This window comes from Astatotilapia calliptera, chromosome 1, assembly GCF_900246225.1.
Source record: "Astatotilapia calliptera chromosome 1, fAstCal1.2, whole genome shotgun sequence".
NCBI classification, from domain to species: domain Eukaryota; kingdom Metazoa; phylum Chordata; class Actinopteri; order Cichliformes; family Cichlidae; genus Astatotilapia; species Astatotilapia calliptera.
The window spans coordinates 15,958,389-15,984,036 of record NC_039302.1 but is presented as its reverse complement, the minus strand read 5'-3'; the positions used below and the strand labels follow the sequence as shown (position 1 = coordinate 15,984,036).

Sequence of the window (25,648 nt, the reverse complement as noted above, 5' to 3'; positions counted from 1 at the left end):
TAAGGGTAGCTTAAACATCAGTGCAAGTCCAACATATACAGTTAGGTCCATAAGTTCTTTGACACTGACACAATTTTATAATTTTTGTCTATTCACATCGCCACAGATGACCACAAATGAGACTGAAGTGCAGATTTTCATCTTTAAATGTAATGCAATCCCCCATTTTCAGTGACTCAAATATAAGTGGACAAACAGACATAACACCGCTGTTGAGCTTTATTAATATTAAATTCTGAAAAAAGGAAAAGCATCTAGTTTTTTAGTCTATTAACTTTACTATAAAAATGATTAGTACTTTACACTTTCCATAATTCTCTTTTTAGTTTGATTTGCTCAAAAAATTTCATTTGAACAAATCTTTTTCTTATATGATGCTTCAACGCTGAAAGGCAAAAACATTTCCTACAATCACTCTAGTAATGAAACCATCAGACTAAGGACCTGCTTAGCATTACATGGAAATGGCCACGGTCATGTAAACAATACACACACATAATTTTTAAACTATGCCACCAATAAAAGTATTATTATTTATTAATTTTGTTAAAATGTTTCAAGGTCTAAACTTTGTGAAACCAGGACTTAAATATAGGTAAAAAAAAACCCCATCTAACTTCATATTCAGCTTATCTATTATTGGTTATATTGACACAAATCTCAGTGAGAACATCACAAAACTAACACATGCAGATCTATAAACTGTATCTATGATTTTCTTCTTAAATTAAAGAACTGTTTAGACACCCCCAGGAGACATATTCCCTGATTAGCATCACCCTCGTTTTTCCCCCACTGTGCTTCCTGAATAATCACTAATTTATGCCATTAAAGATCTCCTGAAGTTTTTCTGTGCAATTTTAAGTGAAACTGACCTACATGCCTGGCAGTGTGGAAAATTAAATCACTCTAAAAGGAGGCAGAACTTCACTTGAATCTGGTCGGTCTGGAAAACTGAGTGAGTGAATAATTAAGTGAGTCTGTCTGGTTTTTTGTTTTTTTATTTTTTGAGAGGTAACGTCAGGTTTTTTTGAAAAAAAAAATGCCTGCAGTGAATGTGATCACTACGGTGCGCTGTGTCCAACATATTGTGCATAATGGTATTTAAAGAGATGAGCATCATGAACAGTGTCAGAGTACTAAATGTCATCAGGGCAAAAAACAAAAGACGTCTCCTGGTCGTACATGGCTGCTGGCTTGTGTTATGACTCTTTGAATCATTAAATTAATTCTGACATTTGTGTACATGAGCATCACCAACATGCATGTAGAACACTGAATCTGGTTGCCTGTACAAAATAACGTAAACAGAAATTTACCTTCACGTCTCCCCCCCCTCACAGGAACTTTAATTTTCTATGAAGTCACATTGATGGCCAAAAACATCAAATGATTTAAACAGATGCACTTCTGTAGTTTAATGCCAAACAAAATTATTCGTCAGGCCTTCCGTCAAATTTATTTTTTTCCCAATAAATGAAGCTTAATTAACCTTTTCTTTGTTTAAAATTGTCAGTTGTATAAATAAAACTGACTTTACAAAAGAAAAAATGTAAACAGAAATCCAGCAAAAACCTTCATTCCTTATAAAAATAATCTTTCCAAGCAACAATTATGAAATCTTACAATAAGATAGGACTTATTTTTTATTGAATACTGTTATTAAGGACTTATACATTAGAAGAACACAAATAAAACCTAAACATTTAATAAATAACTGACATAAACTGATTTTAGTTGTACATTCACATAGCTTACAGCAAACCATGAATGCACTGTTAAAAGGTCTAATTTAAGAGACCCATAACCCTATGATAAAAAAAAAGAAAAGCTAATAGCTTAATTTACTTTGGCTCCAGTGTAATTAATAGACATAATTTACCATTGCTTGGACGCTGCCGTGTGTATGCAGAACCCCTTTGGGTCGCCCTGTTGTTCCACTGGTGTAGATGATCATAGCTGGTAGATCAGCCCAGTCTGTGATGGCTGTCTCCTTCTCCTGTGCGTCTTCCTCACTTAAAGCATCCAGGTCAGAAGTAGGGGGCAGCTTCAGACACGGCAGCCCGAGCTTCTGTGCCAGAGGTTCGAGGGTTTCAGTGTAGGGGTCCGCTGCCAGCAGCAGCGAAGTCTGGGAATCAGAAATGATGTACTCCAGTTCTGCCGGTGGGTGTTTTCGGTAGAGTGGCACCGCCGTCCCACCACTCATCCAAGTGGCCCACTGTGCTACTGTATAGGAGGCATCATTAGCACACAGGAAGGAGACGCGTTTTCCTTCCAGACCTCCAAAGTCTGAGTTCAGAGCTGTACCGATTCTATTTGCAAGACCTAAACTGCGGCAGTACAGCTGCTTGTAGCTGTGGCTATCACTGCTGTCTATGACTGCAAGCTTTTCTCCATACACTGGAGCTCTGGCAAACACCGGCTTCTGGTTTAGCCTTGATGAAGGTGCTGTAGTCCAGCTATGAGCCTTTCTCAGACCTGCCTGTCTTAAAATCCATTGCCCTGGCTCCAATGGACAATAAGTTAAGGAAAAGGCAGGTTTCCAGTGAGGCAAAGTCCACTTCAAATAGTGGCAAGTAGCGGTTATACATCCTGGCAGCATGTTTGACTTTTAGTTGTTTATACGCTCCACAGTTAGAAGCTCATTACGGCTCCATCATCAGTATCTTACATCTGCTCATAGTGAATATCTGTGGGTTGAAGTGAAAAACATTTGCGCTTAGTTTGATGAAGCAACACACAAAGTCATAAAGCCAATTAACTTTGATCACCAGGGATTCTTTCTGTGACAATTAACCATCTGATTAACCACTAGTTTTGGGTTTTTGTAGATCTGCTGGTTGATGGTTACGAATACAAAACAAGCGCACTGATGTGGTCAGCTTGATAAAATAAATAACTGTTTAATTAAGGAACAAAGAAGATGATCTGGTTCCACCAGTGTTTGAATTTTTCATATATTATTTCCAAAATAATTACAGGAATCACTCAGAGATACAGACAGTCACTGGCTGAATTACATCAGTACTACTGAGCACCGTTTCACTCAGTGCCAAAGTTTGGTAGCAGAACACATCTGGGATAGAGGAAGAAAGGGAGTGAGACCACGTGGCATCACTCAAAAAACACACAGGACTTTAGCACATCTGTCACCAGCGTATAAGAAATTGAACCCGTGAATGATGATAATGAAATTTTTAGTGAGACATCGACATTTTCTTCAGATCATTAATTAGGCAGTTGGATCGGTTGTTGTCAGAGAAACGGGCCTTCTTTCACTGTGTTGGCTGACATTTTAACGTGGCATTTTTACACTGGCTGCACTGAGATTTCTTATCAGCCTGGTATTTACAGTAAACAAGCACGCTGTGTTAGATAGTGTGTCTGCAACCTTAGTATCTAAGCATAGACAATGCTATTTAATATTGCAGCGTGCAAGAACTGTGACAGTGACAGCCTCAGACACTATCAGACAGTTTCAAATGGTGTTGGTTTGACGTGTAAAATGTTGTGAATAAATAAAAAAATGCTTTAACTGAGAAGTTTTGACCCATTTTGTGAGATACATTTTTGAATGTATTATTTCAAAATAAGTAGAGTCCTGAAAAACACGCTGTGAAACCGCAGACGCTGGGCAATTTCAAATACCTGAGGCTAGTAACACAACCACTCTTTTAAAAAAGCTCTGAATGACTTTTGACCTGAGGCCTTTAATCCTCAGGGACTTGTACTGGGACACCACTCAGAGCTTTCTGACAGGTTGCTTCACCACATGGTAGAGCAGTAACAGCAGGGACTATAACATCCAAGAAAGGGTGGTGGCAATGCAAAAAATATAACTCATAAAGGATCAATCTCATTCACACAGCAGTCTGAGACAAACACACAATGAACATTAACCTTTGTACTCTATATAGTTAATGGTTTATGGGTCAATCCATGTCAGCTGACCAAATACTTTAAACTACAAGAATATACACTCTGGGATCATGAATGCTGCCTGAACATATGAATTAAACTAATGTTAAACTAAACATATGACTCTTTCTAAAAATTATTTATGGGAAGGGGGGCTGAACACCACCACAAGTTTTAGACTACAAGACAAAAGCCTTTCTAGATTTTTTTAGGTGGTTTTATATTTTTGGAATATCACAATAACTTGTTTTTTTGTCATAAAAACAAGAAAACATGACGAAAAATATATTATTATTAAACAGGCAATACAAAACCAATTCATGTTTTCCTATGAGCCAAGTCAGAGAAATTATGGAACATTCACACACTAAAACGACTTTTTTCTTTTAAGGAATGCAAATAAATAACAACTACAACTGGAATTAAAAATAAAAATATTTTTTTCTATAAAACTATGGTTGAGAATTCATCAACAATAATGACATATTAGCATAAAGAACTGATTTTGATTTGATCTTTAAGAAATTATGATTTGAATAGTTTCATGGTACAGAGTACACCTCATATGTGGAAATCAGTGTTCCCAATTTCAAGGCCTGGGTGTTTTATATTGACCTTTGCTACAGATTTCCCGTCACAGTAGCGGATATTTACCCGAATACTTAAAATTACTCAAGGAATTCTCTAGATGCATCTATTTGAAATGGCTCCAACTGATAGAAAGAAAAAGCTTGAAAATGCCCCTGACTTCAACAGAAATGACTTCTCCAGGCTGGGGATTTTTCTAAAATTCTAAAAATCGGTCAGTTAAGCTTTCACTGTTATAGTAGTTACTTAACATATATTGCGCTATTATTGTAAATTATTATTTAAATTATTATTTTAATCAATGATTAACAACATCGTGACTCTTTAATAGCATTAACATCATTCAGTCACTTGTCGACTTAAACAGCTTTAAACAGCAACACCGTGAAGTTACAGGAGGACGGACGATGACGAGGATGACCACCGACCGAAATAACCTCTTCATCTTAACGCTACTGTGCTCAGTCCAGGTGACTCTGACCGTCTCTGACTTTCACTTTATTCAGCGAGGACAGGTGACCGGACATCAGCCATGACATGAACGGTACACCTCCGCGTTTGACGGCTACAAACACAACGATATCTCGTAAAATAACACCCAGTTTCACTGTCTACACCTTTCTCTGTTAACTATTTCACTTTCACCTTACCTACAATAATAGTCGGCATTTCTTGGAGTGAAGGACAGTGCCACAACATTAAGCGTCCGGTTTGAAACAATAGTGGTTTAAACAGTTCCCGTCTCGTAAGTACACAGCACAAAGCCAGTTTCTGCAGGGTGGTTGACACTTTAAATACGCAGCTTTAATAACCCTTGAACAATGTTTTAAATGATTTTTAATGATCTTACTTTATTAGTCTACAAAATAAAAACTTACATAAAATAAAATGACAATCACACATTCAAAGCATGTCTGGATATAGCAACGCAAAACCTATGATCTTGTCTCTGCCTATCACTGTACTGCTGCTTTAAAACTCAATTAATTTTCCTATTTTGATGATTAAAGGGGCAAAACAATAATAAGAAATGAGTTAAATATCAGGCCAACAAAAATATAGTTTCAGATAACTAAATCCTTAATTATAAACAAACTAGCATGAGCTGTGTTTTTCTGTCATCCTGTGGTTATTAACTCAGCTTGGCAGTTGTTGGCATAACCTCCACCCACTTTACTGAGGACCTGCAGATCCAGTGGAGAAGCTGCTCGCCAGAGAGGAGGACACGGGAGGGGAGAGCGGGACGTATACGCAGCCGCTCCACACAGTGCTGTGTTTTAGATCACGTGCCAGTCCCACCACGCAGTGTGCCAACTAGCTTGGCTGGCTTCATCATCACAGTGCAAGTGGGCACATTCAGCCGCCAGCTGGCAGTCGCGGGCCTCAGATAAGAGAATGGTACAGACATGGCACACGTTCAAAAAGTTTTCACTTCCCTCCCCAAACCCCCTACACTGCAAACGAGGATGGCATGTTCCTAAAAACTGGAGCCTTTGTTTCTCAGTGCTCCCCTCCACTCTCAGGAATAGTGGCAAAGACCACTCGTTCCCATTCGCAGGGAAAATGCTATTGAAGGGAATGCTATGCTACCCCAGCAACTATGTAATTTCCAGAGAATCCTTTATTTGTAGGGAATTTGGAGTCTTCAGTGTTTTTCTGACGCAGATGGCGCTGCCAGATTTTCGAAGGATTCAACTCAAAAATGACCGAATGTCATCTCTGATGTAACGAAATAAGGCGCAGAAGACCCGTGTTTTTGGATTTGTTTCCTGGAAGTTGGCCATGTCTTCGACGTGTGTTATGTGGGGACGGGAATCTGAGCCAGAGATTTATTTACAGCTACTTGTGACATGCAGGGATGGATGAACAGGGGAGGATAATAAAGACACGCTTGTCATGTAAGGACGAGACACGGCTATCGCAAGGAGTTACGGTTTTGGCTACATTGCGAAAAACGAGGGTTAGATGCAGTATATAGTAAGCAGAGGCTGGCATTCTGCTGTGGTGGCCTCCTGCCAGCGCGCCATTCAAAAAAGAACACCTTAAAGGATCTCGCCACTGATGGGCAGGATGGCCGCAAGCAGGCGCCAACTCTCATCTTGGCAAGGGACGGCATCAGAGGAAAAGAGAAAAGAGGGGACCCCCCACAGATCTGTGAGAGTGGCTGAGATGGTAACACAAACCGTGGGGAGTACCCAGGCATGTGTCAGGTTGGCATCAATGTGAGAATGTCTTGGCAAGCGTGCCGTTCTTTCCCCTCCCACCCCAGCTCACACACAAACACACTGTTGCCCTGCTTGGAACACATGGTACATCAGCAGCGGCATCTGGCCACGCTGACTCCTGGCAGCTGCGCTTCGTCTTCGCCAGTTGGGAGTCTTGGCACTGCCACTTCATCAACTACCTGTGGCTCCTCCTGGGTAAAAAAGGCGAGCGATGAATTATTCCGAGGCTGCAGCTGCAAACTTGACTTTCATCCAAGAGATTGGATGTAAACATATGACTGCCTCACGGAGCACATGCCACCCACATGCTAATGCACGGTTGACGACGTTGCTTGTGTCCTGCGCAAAGGGACATGGGTGTCCTTGCGCGATGGTGCGGTTCACTTTAAGGGAAAGTTAAAGGCTTGTGATAGAAGCAGCAGATGCAACTGGAAGCTTTTGCTTGACAAAAACAGATTTGAAAGCTTCAAAATAAGAAAAACCAAATTGAGAAAAAGACACATTTAAGAGGCAGTGACACAGCTTTCTGAAGGACATAGGAATTTGAGCTTAGGGATCTTCATACAGCGGAATCAGCATGTCTTATTGTGTTGGGAAATAGCGTTGAATAGGCAAATCGAAAAGCCAAGGATTACTCTGAAAGGAATCTCACTACCATTTTGATAATGAACAAATGGACCTTTCAACTCTACAATTACCGCCTTACATTCCAGTTCTAATGGAGGTTTTGACAACTGAGGGCATTTATCTGAGGTTTTTTGAATTCATTTCAGCTGTGACATCATGGATTGATGGCAAAGGTTAGGAAGATTACCTCCAAATGGAAGTGGAAATCTTTGGGAGATGTGATCATAAAGCCGATAGACAGTATTCCCTGATGTTAATTTGTTTAAAGCTCTGTAGTTTTTTTTAAACTCTTGTCACAAATCATATCGTCTGCTGTTTCATAGCTGAGCTGCATTTAATGCCAGCTCTTCTCCATCATTCCAGAAAGGTTTGGGGGATTTCCTGAACTCTCAATTGATTTTTCTTGCGCTGAACACCTCGTGGCAAAAACCCAAATGTTTCAGTTTATCCCAAATGTCAGCTCTTCTTCCATCCAAGGCTGTTAGTAGTGATCCAAAAAGAAGAAGAAGATGAAAAAATTACATTGTGTTTACAACGAGCCTTGTTGAGTTTTAATGACATTATGGGCACCCAGTCAAGTTATCGATCACATATTTTTTGTTTATGTTTATACATTAGGTAAAGTGAAGGCAGGCAGAGAAGGGAAGAGACATTAAGACGGCAAAAGGCCAAATGAAACACGAGGAATTCTTGCTATCCCCTCGCTTTCTGCAGAGTTCATGTTCTTCTCTCGGCTACTCGAGAACTGCCTGACCCAATTTGAATTCAAAACTTGTTGTGTTAGTATTTTTTCATCCTTGTTTCGAGAGCAACGTTGTTGGCAAGCTGTTAAAATCTGTCAAAAGTTGAATAAATCACTCACTAGAACACACACACACACACACACACACACACACATTCTCACTTTTTTTTCTGTGGGTGTTAGTCATCTGACAGTGACCCAGTGGGAGTTTTTTTCTCCATCTGTGTCAGTCTGACCCATTTTTGCCCTCGGCCACATCCAACTGTTCCATGTCCCAAACATATGTGTGGTGGCAGGGGGATAAGCGAACCATCGCCGCGCGGGACCTGCAGACACACTGCAGATATGACACTGGACCCTGCTCTCCTGTCTGTCTGCTTCCCATAGCATATGTCATCACTGCTTCTTCTGCTTCTTTTCCTCCCCTGAGTCAGACGTGTTTCATCAGATTTGATTATCTGATGACGTGAAATTAATTTGTGCCTCCTTCTTTTCTATACTGGCCTCAGTTTGTCATCCTGAGTCTGCATCTGTCTCATTAACTAATTTTTATTGAATGTGCACCTAGGGCTGGGCAATATGGCCTAAAATCCATATCACGGTATAATTTGAAGCATGTGCGGTAACGATATATATCGCGATATATTTTTTTCTTCTGTATAATGTATTTTACACACTGTAAGGCACACTTAAAATCCTTTCATTTTCTCAAAAATCGACAGTGTGCCTTATGTATGAATTCTGGTTGTGCTTACTGACCTCGAACCGATTTTATGTGCTACACAGCGCACAGAAATCTGTCAAAAAATGTTTTAGTTCGACTTTGGTAAGCTATGAAGCCGCACCGCTTGATGGATTGTCGGAGCATTACGGCTGTCAGGAGCCTCGCGGAGTAATCTGGGTCCTAAATTCTTTAATAAAATGATTAACGTTGCTGCTTTACCAGGTGTAACAATTAAGTTTAACATCCAGGCATCCATGAAAACAGAATTTATTACATTTAACAAAGTTAGAAGTTAGCAAGAAGTTAGCTCACTAGTTTCCACCTAAATATATATTGCATGTTCTGACTGAGAGATTTCTGAAAAATTCAAACGTACAGCTCTGCTATCACTTCCAACATAAATGAAGACAGAAAACTAAACAGCAGTGACTTTTGTAGGGTTACTGAAGTTGGGCTAGCTGGTATATAATGATGCTGCGCGATCGCTAGCTACACAGCTATGTTAGCATTACATTAGCACAGTGAAGCTGGAGGATGAGCTCTAACTTTTTTCCACTCGATGAAAGTTAAAGTGAGAGTTTCTGGTGGTTAGGGGCAAATGCAATCACATAGCAGGATGCTGTAAACGGACCAAACTTCAGTCAGGAAAACAACTGAGATAATCCATCCACAATACAAGGTTAGTCATTAATATACTGCAACAGCATGGGAATAGAGCAGCTGCGAGAGAATTCAGCATTAATGAAAAAAAAGAAAAAAAAAAACAACTCACAAATTTCCAAAATGAGACATCGAAATCTAGCACATGCTTTGATGAGGGGTAGGGAAGTGGAGGAAGCTCAGGTTTCGGCTTTCCTCATTTTCCAAAAGTGCTTCGTCTCTTTGCTATTACTGTCGCCCAGCATAATTTGCAGATGATGTTGTTTGTAGCCGCTGCAATGCTTTCGACCAAAACAGGCGCAGCTTAATAACACCATCAACATACGCTATCGTGGTAGAGCGGTATAAAATTTATATCGTTTCTACCGTATACCGTTTATACCTCCCACCCCTATGTGCACCTTTTATATTTCTTCTGTTTCTGTTTCTTCTGGAGTGGGCCCTTGACTTGGTGGACTGACTTCATTATCTATGCAGATTATAACATTAGCCATTTAAGTTGCCCTTAAATTACCCAAGTAGAAGAGGGATTGTTTTTTTCCTTCAAGTTGTCCATGTTGGCAGATGAGATGGTTTCATTGCACAGAGCCAGGACTCACTGGGGACTAAGGGGTGTGAGGCACATATGGGCAAACAGGCTGCTGATGAGCTGCTTATATGAGCCTCTCATCATGGCCTTAGAGAGTGATATCTCCACCAGAGGATTTAAAGTGGCTGTGTGCGGTGGATGTGCATTGTGTGGTTTGGCACCACAACTTGGACTCATGCCTCATGGAGAGCAGATATGTTTGTCTGCATAGATGTTCTCACTCAAAATATCGAGCTCCATCCGGGGGGTGAACACTGTAGAACAGAAAAGGGAACATAAAAATGCCCGAAACTGGAATTTACACGTTCTCTGAATAACCGAGGGAGACGGTGCGGTCAAATGGACAGAATAAAGTTGATTTAACTGTAGTCTTAAGCTTACTCACCCTCTAAATAAATTCTATCTAACTTCCTGACCTACTGGCTGTAATAGGCTTTAGACTGCTCAAGAATTTTTTGATAGCTTTCCACTAATGCCTTATTGATTCTCCTCTTTCCCTTTTAACTCTCTTATATGGAAATGGAAACTATTCTGCTAGACGGACAATCAGGGCCTCGGCCTGGCTTTCTCATTCACCTCACTCCCTCTGTCCTGCATCGTCAACATTACGCTGCCTGCAAACATTCAAAGTGTTAAATCGTCTCATTCAAACAAGCGTAACATGCTGTTGTGCTGTATTACAACCAGATGTAAACTGAAATCATTTTCTCTTCAGTCACCTTTTTGATTAGAAACATGCTGATAAGGAAATTTGGATAAAAGTAGAGTTCACACCAGGAGGTGGCTGTTCGCATTGTTTCCCAAAGTCTGTAAAATGTTTGCCATGTTGATATCTGTGTGGTTTAAGTGACTGCGCAAGAGAAAGATTTCCAATACATGCTTTCCAATAGGGTTTCTTTGAATTTATTTTTCTACTTGGCAGCCATCTGTCTTGCTCCATCTCCTACAAACATGCCCATAGCACAGCATAAGCAGCTACACACACCCTCACTTGCCCTACACACATAACATAGACACAGGGAGAAACGCACACACGGAGGCTGCCAGGATGCTTGGGTGGTGTGTTGTTCTCTGGGAGACAGTGCCATATGCTGTCTAGCCTCCCAGGGAGGGCAGAGCCTGCCGCTGTACTGTGTGTCCTGACTCTTAGGGAAACCCACTGCAGTGCAACACCTCACCTACTGGTAGTCCTGAAACTCAGCCCATTTATGTGCATTCAATAGATTTTTCAACTTGAAGTCTACACAGAGACTGCAAATGTGAGATATTGAGTTAGTTTATCTCAATGACTAAATTTGTTTTATTTCTTTTAACCAAAGTAAATGTGAAGATTTTTATTTTGTTGTTAATTTTATGGAGTTTACTCAGGGGAAAATGATTTAAAACAACAAATGTACTCTTTTACAAAGTATAATGTTCCTTTTATTTATGTCATTGTGTCTTAGCGTCTCCTTTTATTAGCTGTTATAGCACTTAATGTTGTTATTTATTTTAGTCTTTTTGTGTTCAGTGCTCTGTAACTGTTTGTCTTTGAAAAGTCTACTTGTTTTTGTTACAATCTTTATGAGAAAGAAAAGAAATAACTGACACGATACATACAGAAGAAAGAGATCCACGCAGGGCAGCCTCATTAGCTTTTGTTGAAGTCTGTTTCTGATACCTGTGGAAATAATCAACGCCTTCAGATTTCTTTTATTTTAGTTATTTACTTTATATACTTGCCTTTACTTTTTTTTTTTACACTTACAAAAACAAAACAAAGCAGGGTAAAAATTAAGAAAACTATATGGTGAGCCCACCAAAAATCTAATGTCAACCAGAATTTTTATTTGTACAATTTTTACAATTTTACAATAAAAAAGGAGTAGGTTCTGTAGAAACACACTACATGTGTGTGTCTCTATCTTGCTGGATGATAAAAAGGGCTACCAGCAGCACAGCAAACACTTCTAGGGGTAAAGAGCTGCTGAGATGGAGTCTAGACAATGACTAACCTTAAAGTGAGAGCACCTGTCAATGCCTCTGCACATCTGCAGATGAGAAGTCTTGAAAATTCATTATAGCTTGAGAGAGTTCAGTTGTGACACACAGGGTCTCTTAAAACCAATGGATTTGTGCTTTCTCCTCTTTCTGAGTGAAGGTGAGACAGATGAAATACAGATGGTAAAATCACAGAGTGCAGCACGGTGGAAAGAGTGTTTGGATACCTTTGGTCAGAAGTGGCGGTGGGTGTGTTTGTTGAAAGGGGATGCAGGAAAGAGTGGGTGTAAGAGTGCGTTTGTGCAATGACTTGAGGGGTAGGGGACGCGTGTTCAGAATTTATCTTATCTGTGTGTTCATTACTACTTTGCATTTTAGGCAGAGAGCTTGGGTGCTCCACTAAATCGCAGGAAGGATTGTTAGACACGCGTGTTATTAATTTTTTCAGGGTCCCTGTGGCGTCTGTATGAATCTTAATGCTGCTGACTGGGCTGCAGCTCTATCGACTTTCTTTAAAATATGAAGAAGCTTTGCTGGAAGCGCCTGGGGTCATTAGCTGAAGAGTAGGCGCAAATCCCTCACCGAGCCTGCTCCGGCTTCGCCATGTTAAATGTGCTCTTAAAATATTCATAATCATACTCTTGCCTGCACTCACATACACACACATGCATACACACGCGCGCACACACACACACACACACACACACACACACACACACACACACACACACACACACACACACACACACACACACGTATGCACACAGACAAAGCACCAGAGACATAAGGGGATCAATATTAAAATGTATTCCTGTTCTGGTGTGCGGTTAATTAGCTGCGGTTCTTTTAAACCATGAAGTTTGAGAACAGATTAACAGTATCTTTTTGTACACAAGATAATATTTACTTGTGCTCCATCTATGCAGGCATATATGAAATGCACATCAGAAGATGTTGACACATAAAAAACAAACACACACACATCTAGGGATTGAGAGTAACGTAGTTTCTATTCTCTGTATGTCCTGTACATGTGGCAGAATTGACAATAAAGCTGACTTTGACTTTGACTTGGACACAGATTTGATTTTGTGTTCGCACTTCTTTCATGTAATCATATGAGAAATACGCAGTGGCTTCTGTTTCACCGAGATGCTGCTATAATTTCTATATTTGTGTGTTTCTGTATTTCAGGGTGGCTTTGCATGAAATTTGCATTAAATGCTCACAAGCTGCCATTTGATCCACTGTACTTAAACAGCAGTTTCAGTTAGTTTACTGTCTGTTCTTTCTCTTGCTTTTATTTCCATATGTTTTTATGTTAAAATGCTGGTTTGCAATAACTAGACTCAGGTATGGTTTAATTACCTGAATGAGTTTACAAACAAAATCAAAATGTGGACATTTTACAGCTTAAAAAGACTATTTTGATCATTCAGGTACAGACCTTTGAGTGTTGGAAACATACATATTAATAAAACAAAGTGCAGGTTAGAAACTGGTTTACATACCAGCATGAAATAACTGAAGTGCAGCTCTTATTGCTTCGTGTGTTCGTGAAAGTTTAACCTTGAGCTGCAGCATACTTTCCTGGATTTTAGGACAGTATTTTATTACAGTCTATATAATCACTCCATCCACTTTCTGCCTTCTGAGTTGGAAACGTGCAAATATTCATTTAGAAAAAATGAAAATGTATTAACCCGAAGTAACATAGCATGGTCCTGTTTAGGCCGGTAAATAATTCAGGTGACAGTTAGTATCAAGGGTGAGCGGCCTTCTCTGTTATGGAACCCACTCTCTGAAACGAGCTCCCCGGGGAGATCAGATCGACAAGTTCCCCGTGATCTTTTATATCTCTCCAAAAGACGTATTTTTAAAAGTCGATTTTCCAGTTTAAGCTACTTTTATGTTGTCTCCTGTTATGTTTCATCATCTCTTCTTACTGATTATTTTGAATTATTTCATGTTGCTTTTAATTTATTTGTTTTTAATTTTAAATGTGTCTATTTATTGCTTGTGCTGCTAGTTTCCCCCTCCCTATGATGTATAATTTTGAAACTTTTATTACAGTCTGTTTCATCACGTCTGTCTTTGAAAGGTGCCTCGAAAAGTTGTTATATAAATAAAACTTATAGATGTTCACATGGCATAAAGAAGAGAGGAGGTTGTTTAACTGTAGTGGTACGAGTTTCTTGAATTAATTGTGTTTTGGTATATTGTGATTTAAATATTGCTGATATTTAAAATCCTCTTTTGCTTTGTCAGCAAAAAAAAGAACATGATATCAGTCGTCAGCAATCTTTTCTCTTCTTCTACACTGAATTTCATTATAACACTTGTTAAACACAGGTCATACAATAGGCGCCTGAAGTAGATGTACTTTTCTGGGACTTGACACATTTACAGGCCAATTTAATGAACACAAATAAAGAGTAAATCTACCTCTGTTAAGATCTACAGAGAAACGGGTTCCTCTGAGGTGTAAAGCAATGACCATGAATTGTAATTTTCTTCTGGTTTGAGTCCTTTTTTCCCCATCCTTTCCTGTCATGTCTCTTCTGGAGGCTCTCTAATAAAGACATAAAGTGTCCTTAAAGTACTGATAAAAGAGAACATTACTACAGGTCAGCCACACATCCTTAAAAAGCCATGACACTAAACCATGTTATTTAAACAGCTTTGACACCATAAAATTAATTCCAGGTTCCCTGCTGTCTAGTAGCTGAAATTACACATGCTAACAGTACACAGACTCTATCATTTGCCACAAAAGAACTGAACTAAGGTAAATTAGCTACTCCCAGTCTTCTATTCGCCAGTCCCCGCATTTCTCTTTCGCTCCATTTCTTGTCTGGCAAATGTTTAAAATGGCAGTAATGATTGATTAGATGATGAATAACAGTGGAATGAGGTCAGATTACTTAAAGGTTCTGTTTTAAAGCTGTGGACATTGACTGGCTTATGTGATAATTATTTTTAGCCTGGTATTAGCTATTGGACATCGAGTATGACCATTAGGGCTGCCACAAACGATTATTTTGATAGTCGACTAGTCACCGATTATTTATGCGATTAGTCGACTAATCAGATCATCATCATCATCCAAAATAAACAAAAAGTCCTTCAAATAAAAAAAATAAAATAAAATGCAGCAACCATCACTGGACGTAAAACTACAGCTTATTGCACCAGCAGCATCTGCTCTTATATAACTATCGTTAGCTTACAGCTTTAAGCTTTTAAGGTGCTAACTAAAAATAAAGACAAGATGATAGTTTATTCAATTTTAATGAAATTTGCAGATTGTTTCGGTAAAGTTTAATAAACTCCTTGCTATCTAAAATATAACAGGACACCGGGGTATATTCTCCAGCATCTCACCACTTCTGATAATCAGCTGTCTGCTTGACGTTTATTCAGCTGTGTAAAAACTATAACTTTAATCTCAGCCAAACCGATTTACTCAGGAACAAATAAAATACAAAAAAAAAAAAAAAAAGCCAAACAACAACATTTTTAATTTATCTAAGTGACTCATATATATTTAACCTGAGTCGCGAAAGACGGCGGTGGGTTTGAAAACAATTTGCCGGGAGTCCGGTGTTCTCACGGCGCTAGTGACCTAGCCCCCGGCTAGCTATCGAGCTAGTGGGTAACAGACGTCTCCGAAAACGTCGGAGCGCTTTTGAAAATATGTGGTGTCTTGATAAACTGAGCCGATATTTGAGGTTTACACAGCTGCATTCTCGCCTGAAAATATGTTAAACGTTTATTTTGTGACCCAGAAAGAATAATAAGAGTAACATTAAAACTAACTAGCTACCGCCATTGTTGGAAACTAAGCTGGGCCGCGCTATGAATTCTGGGACACAGCTGCTTCTTCTTCTTTGGGGTTTAACGGCAGCTGGCATCCTTGTACATGCTGTGCTGCCATCTTCTGTTTCAGTCCGTTATTACACTCTTAAATCCTGCTATTATTCCTGCGTCTTTTGCGATCTTACAAAGCTTCAAACGACACGTCGACTATTAAATCAGTCGTCGACGATTTTGATAGTCGACGTAATCATGACTGGTCGACAAATCGTGGCAGCCCTAATGACCATAACATGATAGCTTTCATTAGGCGCCCTGAAACCAGCAGTAATTTATATGTGCAAACAGACATGTATGATGATGTCAATAAAAAAATGGTGCTAGTATTATTTCAGTAATAATTTGTACAGTAAAGAGATATCAGCTGTGCAAGTCATTAGCTGAATGTGACCTGCGTGGCACGTGCTATTTTTAACCCCGTTTGATTTGAACAGGGGTTAAGTTACGGCCCATCAAAGGACTCCAACATGTCCGAGACAGGTGCTGCAATGGAGATGAGATCAAAACAATCATGTTGCTACAGAAAGGCGGCACAGCTTGCTTAATTGAGGCCTGTTTGTGTGGCACGCTTCTGGACAATGGATCAGGACTGGCAGATGTATTGTGGAGAGGGGGGGAGTTGAATGACACGCACAAAGCCACTGAGAACAATACTGCAGAAATAATTGGGGAAGGCAAGTCTATGTGTGTTTGTGTGTGCGTTTGTCTAGGAAGAGACAAAAATCAGGGGACTCATAAGTCTATAAGTTACACACATTCTGTTATTTAGCAAAGTTTGAATACTGCTATTAAAATTAAATCCTATGTTTTTAAAATTACATGAGTGACACCCCTAATTTCCTTACATGTTGTTAACAAAATCCGAAATAAATGCAATGACTTATTGAAACATGTACAAACATGGAAATGCAGAATGTAGGACAAGAGCCAGTTCTAGCAAGCTTAAAAGTCAATATTTGGTATGGTACCTTTTTGGTACCTTTATCCTTCAACACAGTCTGAACACGCTCATCATTTCTTTAAGCAGTCTTCAGGAATAGTTCTCCAGGGTTCTTGAAGGACATTCAAAGCTCTTCTTTGGATGTTGGCTTCCTTTCTGTCCTGTTCTCTGTCAAGATGATGTCACATTGCTTCAATAATGTTGAGGTCCGGACTCCAGGGAAGCCAACCCAGTACTTCTTGACAGCCACCCTTCCACTGAGACCATTTCAGATGAGACTTCAGTGAGCTGATAGATCAACTGAAGGGCGAGTCTTTTGTCAGGTCTTTGCTGGATTCTTTCTTTTTCATAAGGACATGACTTTCAGGTGCTCTTCATTAGTTTTCAGGCCTGACACTTCTTCTTTTGTCCTCCAGTTCTCCAGTTTCCTCAAATTTTTAAGTACACATTGCATACCATGCTGAGATGTGCCAGAGTTTTGGCTAATAACTCTTTGAGAATCACCTTGTTGGTGTAAAAACAACTTCATGCGCATCAAACTGCATCATCGGCGGCTTTTTTGTAGATTCAACTAAAAACGGGGGAACAAATTATTTTTCGGGACAGGCTTCAAGTAACAAAGTGGAGAAATATACAATTGAAAGTTGTTTCTCAGGTAAGAACACAACAGTGTGCAGCTGTTGTGTAATATGTAGACACAACACTTGTTAAGGTGCGTTTGTCATGCTTGAATGATTCACAGGCCATTGTTAAGTGGCTAAATAATTAAACAAATTAAAAAAATGTTCCTCTGAAAATGGTCTGAACTGAAAATTTACAAGAAAATCTGGCTACTTTGAAGGAAAATGTGAAGAAATGAGGCATGACTCAAGACTTTTTCACTGCACTTTATAGAAGAGTGCATAAAGCCTCTTTTTTAGTTGTTACCTTTATAAAGTGGTTTGATACAAAATGACAGCTACTCACTAGTGGCTGATGTGCATTATTTAGATGTGGCCGCACGTGGATGAAATACACCATTACAATGCTGCTTGCACTCAGAATCATTAATATTTAACAACTTGAAAGGAACTGGTCTTTTACATGAGTCATTATAATACATTAGTTAAATTTACAGCTAATGCTTCCTCAATTTTCGTCAAATAAAGTTTGAAAGCAAGAGTTTTTAATGGACTGTTTGTACATTGTGGTGCTGCCACTTTTTCTTAAGTAGCCTGGGATGTGAATGTTTTTTTCCCACCACTTTACAGATGATAAGCATTTGTGGCTAATATATTATGAATTTGCTGTAGATTTGTGGTTTGCATGTAACCCATTAAAGTCTAAACAGATGGTGTAAGTTGCACACAGTCAAAAGTTTCTTGACAAACTGTTTTGTTAGGGTCATTTTGGAACACCCAGGGAATAAAAAAATCTGGCATTTCAATAAAAGAAAATATTAGTAAATAATGTAGCTGTCCTTGTTTTCTTTTTTGTGTCACCTCTTTGGGAGTTTTGACCACTGCTGTAGCAAACATTCGATTCAGGGACGATGTAGCTAATGTTACACAACATTAACGAAACTCACACAAGAGGCAAATGTGTTAAAAGATTTCTTATAGTGGAATAACATTTAAACTTTCTCCAAGGAAAGGCTTAATCATGGCCTTACTCACGATCTCCCCCTTTCCAGTGGTACGTATTGATCTGTGTGTAGCTTAATGTTGGTCTTTATGGCTACACTGCGGTCAGACAAGCCAGTAGGAAAAACTACTTACTCCAGCCCACTGTTATAACTGAATCAATCCATTAGGTGAATATTGAAACTGTGGTCACTCTCCACAATGTGTAGTGATTATATATGGCTGCAAATTGAATTATTCAATATGCGATTCAGTTATGAGCAGCATGTAAAAAAAACAGATAGAGATGAATGTTTTCCTCAGGCCGCGGCGCATTACATCTATACATAAAATTGAAAATGGGGAACCATGACATTAGGCCATGAGACATAATTACAGGCCGTTCAAGAACAGTAGGGAAAGGAAATAACTGTGTGTGTGTGCTTAACAGACTGAGAAGTGTGTGTGTGCTTCTCTGGGAAAGTGACTGCTGTTTGGCTTGGCCCCCTGTCCCCTCTTCCAAAGGACTGTGAAATCAGAAATTAAACGCCTCGCCATCGTGAACCAATTCAGCCTGATACATCTTCCTCTCTTGTAATTGTTTGTTTATTGGACCTTGTTCAAAAGCAATATTGTGAAGGTCTCTGCAAACTCTAGGGGGGCAGCTTGTGTACTGGAGGGAGGTCACACCATGTCAATTAGCAAGCCTGCCTGGGCATTAAGAAAGAAAGTAACACAAAATACAAAAAGTCGCCAAAAAACCATCATTTTACATTCAGACATTTAAACATCTATATCTATTCTAACATTTTCCTCATAAGTTGTAAAGCTGCTATGACAGGAGAGGGAGAGATGACCTCACTAGCAATAACAAGCATATGACGTGGTGGCAGCACAGTCCACATTGATACTAAATGACTACAGAGGTCATGACCAACGCGACCTTTTAACCTTTTACTTCAGTGGTCTATTGTATACTTTCATTCCAGTGCATTTGCTCTTCTTTGCTCTTTCTTTGTTCCAAATATTGAACAATACGGGGAGGGGATGAAGAACCATGGCCAGGCATAACATTTCTTTTTAAAGAGATGACAGGGAAAAGAGACATTAAAGACCTGAGCAAGAAGATACAGCAATTTAATGTTTCAAGGAAAAGAAAGAAAAGGGCTGTTGAGGTCAGAAACAGCAGGACTGTGAAGCAGAGACAGTTGTTACCCAGCACAGGAAAATTCTTCTCATCTACTGAGAATCTAATGAGTTAGATGAAATAGATGTCACAAATTAAGTTATGATTTGTTATCGTGACTGTAACAACATGAATAGATATTAATGTTTCTCCTTTGACCTACTTTATACAATTAACATATTTAAAATGTGCTTACTGACTTGTTTACTTTGAATCATTCTTGACTGTCAGTAAGAGCTGTCTGAACAACATTAGCAGATGTAGCTACTTACTTAACCTTCCAGTGTCTGGCTGTAAAAATCCTGCAAACCTAATATGAATTGAGAAACAACAAAAACACTTTTTAAATTACTAACCTCTTTTATTGCTAATACATTAACATGTAAGACATGTAGGATTATTTTATAAGATTTAAAGGCCTGGACATGTAGAATCCATGCTAATATTTTGTGCGTTAAAAATATTTTTTTTGGACTCTTAGGAATTTGCATGATTTTTTTCAAACCAAGTTCAATTTTTTTGGATCCGAATAAATCGATCTGACCAATCAGACCGCTGCACTTGGCAACAAGTGTGCTATACCTTGAAAGGTACTGAGTATACAATAATAACGGAAATAGTAAAATACTATTTTACCTCAAATACACAGTCATGTGCTGCTGGTCAGTCGGCTCTGAAATTATTTCTCTGCCTCCTCAGATGTGCGATGTGCGCTCACTCCGCAACAACAACGCAAGTTCAAACTGTTCCACTGACATCCTGAAATACGTGATAAAACTTCAACCCCTAGATCAATTCATGAAATTCTCCCTGCTGCTGAGTTCTCTTGAGAATTGCATGAATCCAGAATCTCTGTTTCTTATTTTTCTTGTTCAGAAACATCAGGACAACCTCATCGTGATTTTTTTTTACCGTGCATTTTTTGAGGATACTGCGTTCGGTGTGCATATACGATACACGGCATCTTCGGATCCGACAGATTTGGAATTTCGTTTTTTTTTCCCACAAAGCCAGGTGTTTAATTAAGTTAAACAAACCTTAACTCAGTTAATCTGTAAAGTGACTCAGAATTAAAGCTATCAAACATATAGTACAATAAATAGAGTAATAGTTACTGTAAAACACAGTACCTTAACCTCCTAAGACCCAAACTCTTCCATGGCATGCATTTCTAATTTCTCTTTGCTAATTGGGCTGATTGGGACCTGATGAATGCAAAAACAAAGAATTACCAGATTTTTTTTGTTTTTTGTTTTACCTGATTTTTGTTTCTAAGAAAAATGAGAGCCACATATGAGGATATTCGTTTAAATTTTGATAGGACAGTGGCAGTATAATGTCCTCGTAAGTGGATATCAGGCCCTTGTAGCCACCTCGCAAAGAGCTAAAGGTTTTAGCATTTATAAACCTATAACACGCTGCAAAACAATCTTGTCTTTTTCATGTCACCGCAATAACGTTGCTTTTCTATCCACAAAAGCAAAATTATACATGATTGTATTTGACCTCATTACCCCATTGCTTGGTGGTTGCCACCACATTGCACCAGCTTCAATGATGAATAATCTATGATCGATCACGTCCATTTTCTTTATTTACTTTTTAAAATATGATTAAGTATATCAGTTTTTCAACAGCACAAACAAGCCCAACAACACTGTAGCATAGAGCATGTTCATGTTAATATGAAGTAGAAGAAAACAAAACGTCGTACCTAAAGTGCCTAAAAAAACGAACAAAACAAAACAACAAAAAACAAGTGACGGTAAATAATTTAAGTAACCTTAATTTACATAATCTATACAAACCTCACTGTTACAGTATGTTAACAAGTATTTTAACTTTAACTGCAATGTTTCAATGTTTACCTACATTTGCATTTAAAAAAAAATAGCTGTAATATGTTATATCCCAACAGATAGATGGATTGCATGGTGACAGCTGCAGGGTCTGAGAGCAGGTGCGATGGGATAGAAGAGACTAATTTAGCCATGCACTAGTGGTGCTAACAAGACCTCCACAATGTGAACACACACACCCACACAAACACACACACTCATGACATGGAACCAATCATCTGTTCTCAGCCCGGAGCACTTTCAGCTCTACTTGTATGTGTGTGTATCCAGGCACACATGCCATATGTACTTGTAGACACCTGTCAGTTGAAGGTAGAAAAGAATGGCAACATCTGATGAATAATTCAACCTAAGCAGCAAGTTCACCTGAACTTTCACAGCTTGAGTTCACAGTATGTGACATTTTCTGGACTTTTCTGTATCCTTAGACAACATTTTCTTTTTGATTCTTTGCCATAATCGTCCTGCAGACAAGATTTCTGCAGACAGTGCATTCGTTGCTTAGATTTAGTCTATTGTGAACGATTAGGTGAGCCTCAGAAAAGAAAATATTTAAAGTACTAAAATCTCTGGTGAAATACATGTGCTGATAATCTTCGTCTGTCATTCAGTGGAACTAGTACATGTGCACTGGACTTTTTTTTTTTTAAATGATGTAACCAAAAATGAAGATTTTATAAATAGAAAGTGGGCTATGATGACTTTACTATTACTAAAATGGAGGTTAATAGGTTTCAGATTGCTTCTGCAAAGCTGCACTTTTGGATGGGGAACATAGTTAGAAAGACTTAATTTGGGGTTATTTGGACATTATTTACCTAGTTAGTTATCACATTATTGAGAGTTATTTATTACTACTAGAGAATTACTACTCTTTTTGGTACTAACCTACTATGTACTGCAAGATCATAACACATGAACAACTTTTTTTACTTTCCAACAATAACTAGCAATTTGGAGGCTACTGGGGAAATTTAGTTATTTAAGTATTTATTTATTTGTTAAGCTGTTAAAATACCTCTTGTAAAGAGTAATAGACTACACATAAGTATGATAATAAGTAGCTAAATATTGTTAATCTCTGTAGGCAAATCTGAAGCTTTATTAAAGTTTTAATGCTGAATTAAAATCGCCTAATTTAGCAATGACTAATCAACCTGTTTGGGAATATTAATCATCCTGAAAACTGGTAACATACAGCCATTACTTTCAAGTTCATTTAAAAACTATAGAAACGTTTTAATAATTAATACAGAATTCTGAATGCTGAAAATAAATATTAAAAACAAAAAACTAAATATAACAAAAACAGCAATTTATATGGCAACAAATCCACACAGCGAGACTCTGGGTTACTTTTTTTTATCACAAATATTCCACAGTGACACAAACTGTGTGCCAGTCAGCTGTATCATGTGTGTAGCACCCCTCTTATAATATATATTTTATTTATGATTTACAATTTAATGAAGATCATTAAAGTAACTGGTAGAGCTCTGACAGAGCGCAGCTACAGCAAATGAGAATAAAGCAAAAGCCCCTGCACACTGAATCTATATTCATTCTTCATGGCAATCTAATATCACACAATACATGCTAATGAGTTGTCATTGTTTGAAGCCTGAGCCATGGAAGCGAGCTCACACTGAGCGGAGATGTGTGAGATGAGTGTGAAATCTTGTAGAGGAAACAGACAGACAGTCAAGAGTCTGAGCCCCAAGGCCTCAAGATCTCACCACAGCAGATATGCTGAACGGTGAGGAAAATGTGTTGCTGCAAACTGTGCTAGTGTGTGTGTGTGTGTGTGTGTGAAGGGTTAGCCTAGGATGGCAGATGTCAGACCTCTCAGCCCCACCCCGACTATGGGACCACCTGTTGGACTGAGGCCATCTGGAGGGTGGGCCGTCTCTTTCTGGTGTGATCCTGCAAGGGTCTGACCCAGCATGCTGACCAACGATAGATGATCACATGATCACACAGAACTTTCTGCATGTCTGAGTCCTTCTGTCTGTCTGTCTCCTTTATTCTCCTTTATTTCTGTTGTCTCCTTTCAGCTGAATATTTGGTGTTACTATGAAGAAAACTGAGATCAATACAACAATAATACAAATATTTTCAAGTAATTTCTTAGCAGCAAAATCGATAGTCGCCAGCTAGAAATGAAAAGCCAACAAAAGAAACCAAGAACCCATTATGTAAAAAAACAAACAAACAAAATCACAAGAAAATTAAAAGGTAAATCTCCCTCATCGCTGTCACAGGAACAACACCTGACAGGTCAGTGTTACTCATTTTAATAAAAAATAAAATAAAATGCCATATCATTTTTTTTTATCACTGCAAAGATAATAAATGATAATTCCAGAGTTTTAAATTAATTTAATCTGCACATTTTCAAGTCCAGAAAAGCAAATTTCACTAAATGTTTTCAGTGTCAGCAGAGACTAAGAATGATTTCTGCCACATTTTATTATTAAACAAAAGGTTACTTAGCACCCTCTCACACACATACACTAGTTACCTTTCTCCTAATTTCACACACTTGATGTCTCTCTCTCCATCCCTTCCTCCTCACCTGCGACTTCTCCTCACCTTTTCTGTGCTGTTTTTATCTTATTTTCCCTCTGGCTCTGTCAGTTGTCCTGCCAGCCTCACCATGCCTGACACAATTGAGATTTACATTTTAAATGCTGTCCCAGCTTTTCTTTCTTTCTTTCTTTCTTTTTTAAACTGGGGTATATAACAATATTTTCCCTTTCAATGCATTTAATGTGAATATTGGCAGGTGGCAGATTGGTGGCCTGTGATGGACCCACTATTCGAAAGGTGCTTAGATGGCTGCACCAGCTTTAAGATCTCCATCTGTTAGCACTTTACCTCTGTTGTAACACACTATAACTGAGAAAACGTTTTTGTCCAGCAAGGAAAAAATCACCAGCATCTTTCAGCATTTAATAAACCAGCTGTGGTGCACAGTAACTCCAATAAAAAGTGTGTTTACAATACATATTCCCAACAGTCAATTTACTGTTAACGCAAGTGGTGGTGTAATTTTCACATTTGTTTTCTCCACCTTCTAGGGGCTCAATTCTTTTTATGTCAAAATTAACGCAGAGAAAATGGAAAGTTGCTCAGCATAATGAAACACCTGTTTGCAATAGTTTCTATTATTTTACCTTGGAGTTTTGACGGTGTTAGTGAGTTCAGAGGCTGAAGTGTTAGTGAATATTTGTCAAAGTTATTTGTCTGATCTCAGAATAGTGTACTGGTGAACAGTGTTGGGAAGGTTACTTATTCCGTTACTCAATGTGAGTAACTTATTCTGAACACTTAATATATTGTCATGCTTTTCACAACTACATGAATGTACTATTGCTGTGTGATTTATTACTATTACTGAACTGAACATGATTATTTGCAGCTAGCAGGTTGCTAATGCTATCCATCAAGTATAACAGTCTGCAGCCTATGAGCTAACCTCAGCTAACGCCAGCTAACAATGTTAGCTCGGTGAAGAGTAGCCTTCATTAATAGCAATAAAACACACAGCAATAGTGCACTGAAGATAGTGAAGTGGCACATAACCCAGGTAGCTACCACAACTAAAACAAGGTAGTTGCAGAAGGCTAATGTTAGTTTTTAAAAAGAACTTACTTCCAGATGTTTCTTTAGGTTGGAGGTGGAGTCTTTTGATGCTGAGAGCAGCTTGGTTGCTGGCAAACAGAGTTTGCATTGCACGGTCAGATTTCGCCCATCCCTTTCTTCTTTAAATATAAATTGGTGTTGGAATTTCCAAGTAAGAAATACATTCCTGCCCGTGCACTGCTGGCTCTGTTGTGCTGGCTCCAGGTCCACTGGCAATGCGTGGAATTACCAAAATTAGAGAGGGGATAGCCTAACATATGAAATAGAAAAAGATCACTGTGTAATCCATTTGTTTCAACAAAGTAACTGTATTTTAGTTATCAAATATTTAAGTGGTAACTGTAACAGAATACAGTTACTCATATTTTGTATTTTAAATAAGTAACGCTGGTACATGTATTCTGTTACTCCCCAGCACTGCTGCCGAACAATTAGGTGGTAACCTACACAAACTTCCAGTAGTTTAACATTAACTGATAAAGGAGTTG

At 38.7% G+C, this 25,648-nt stretch overlaps 1 protein-coding gene across 4 annotated transcripts in view; it reads right to left on the bottom strand.

Annotated features, from left to right (window-relative positions):
- The window catches only part of acsf3 (acyl-CoA synthetase family member 3), a 55,803-nt gene extending 30,519 nt beyond the window's left edge, over positions 1-25,284 (bottom strand). For 2 of the 4 annotated variants that reach the window (XR_003272300.1, XM_026166241.1), the window contains exons 1-2: positions 5,157-5,268; positions 1,883-2,690 (exon numbers count right to left, since the gene is read on the bottom strand). Coding sequence is in view for 2 of the 4 variants with exons in the window: in XM_026166241.1 (XP_026022026.1) it covers positions 1,883-2,602 (720 nt within the window). In the remaining 2 variants the exon portion in view is untranslated. Of the gene's footprint in view, positions 1-1,882; positions 2,691-5,156; positions 5,269-25,169 lie in introns of those variants that run through there. The other 2 variants (XM_026166249.1, XM_026166262.1) reach the window with 2 other exon arrangements.
- Between the last annotated feature and the right edge of the window lie 364 nt (positions 25,285-25,648).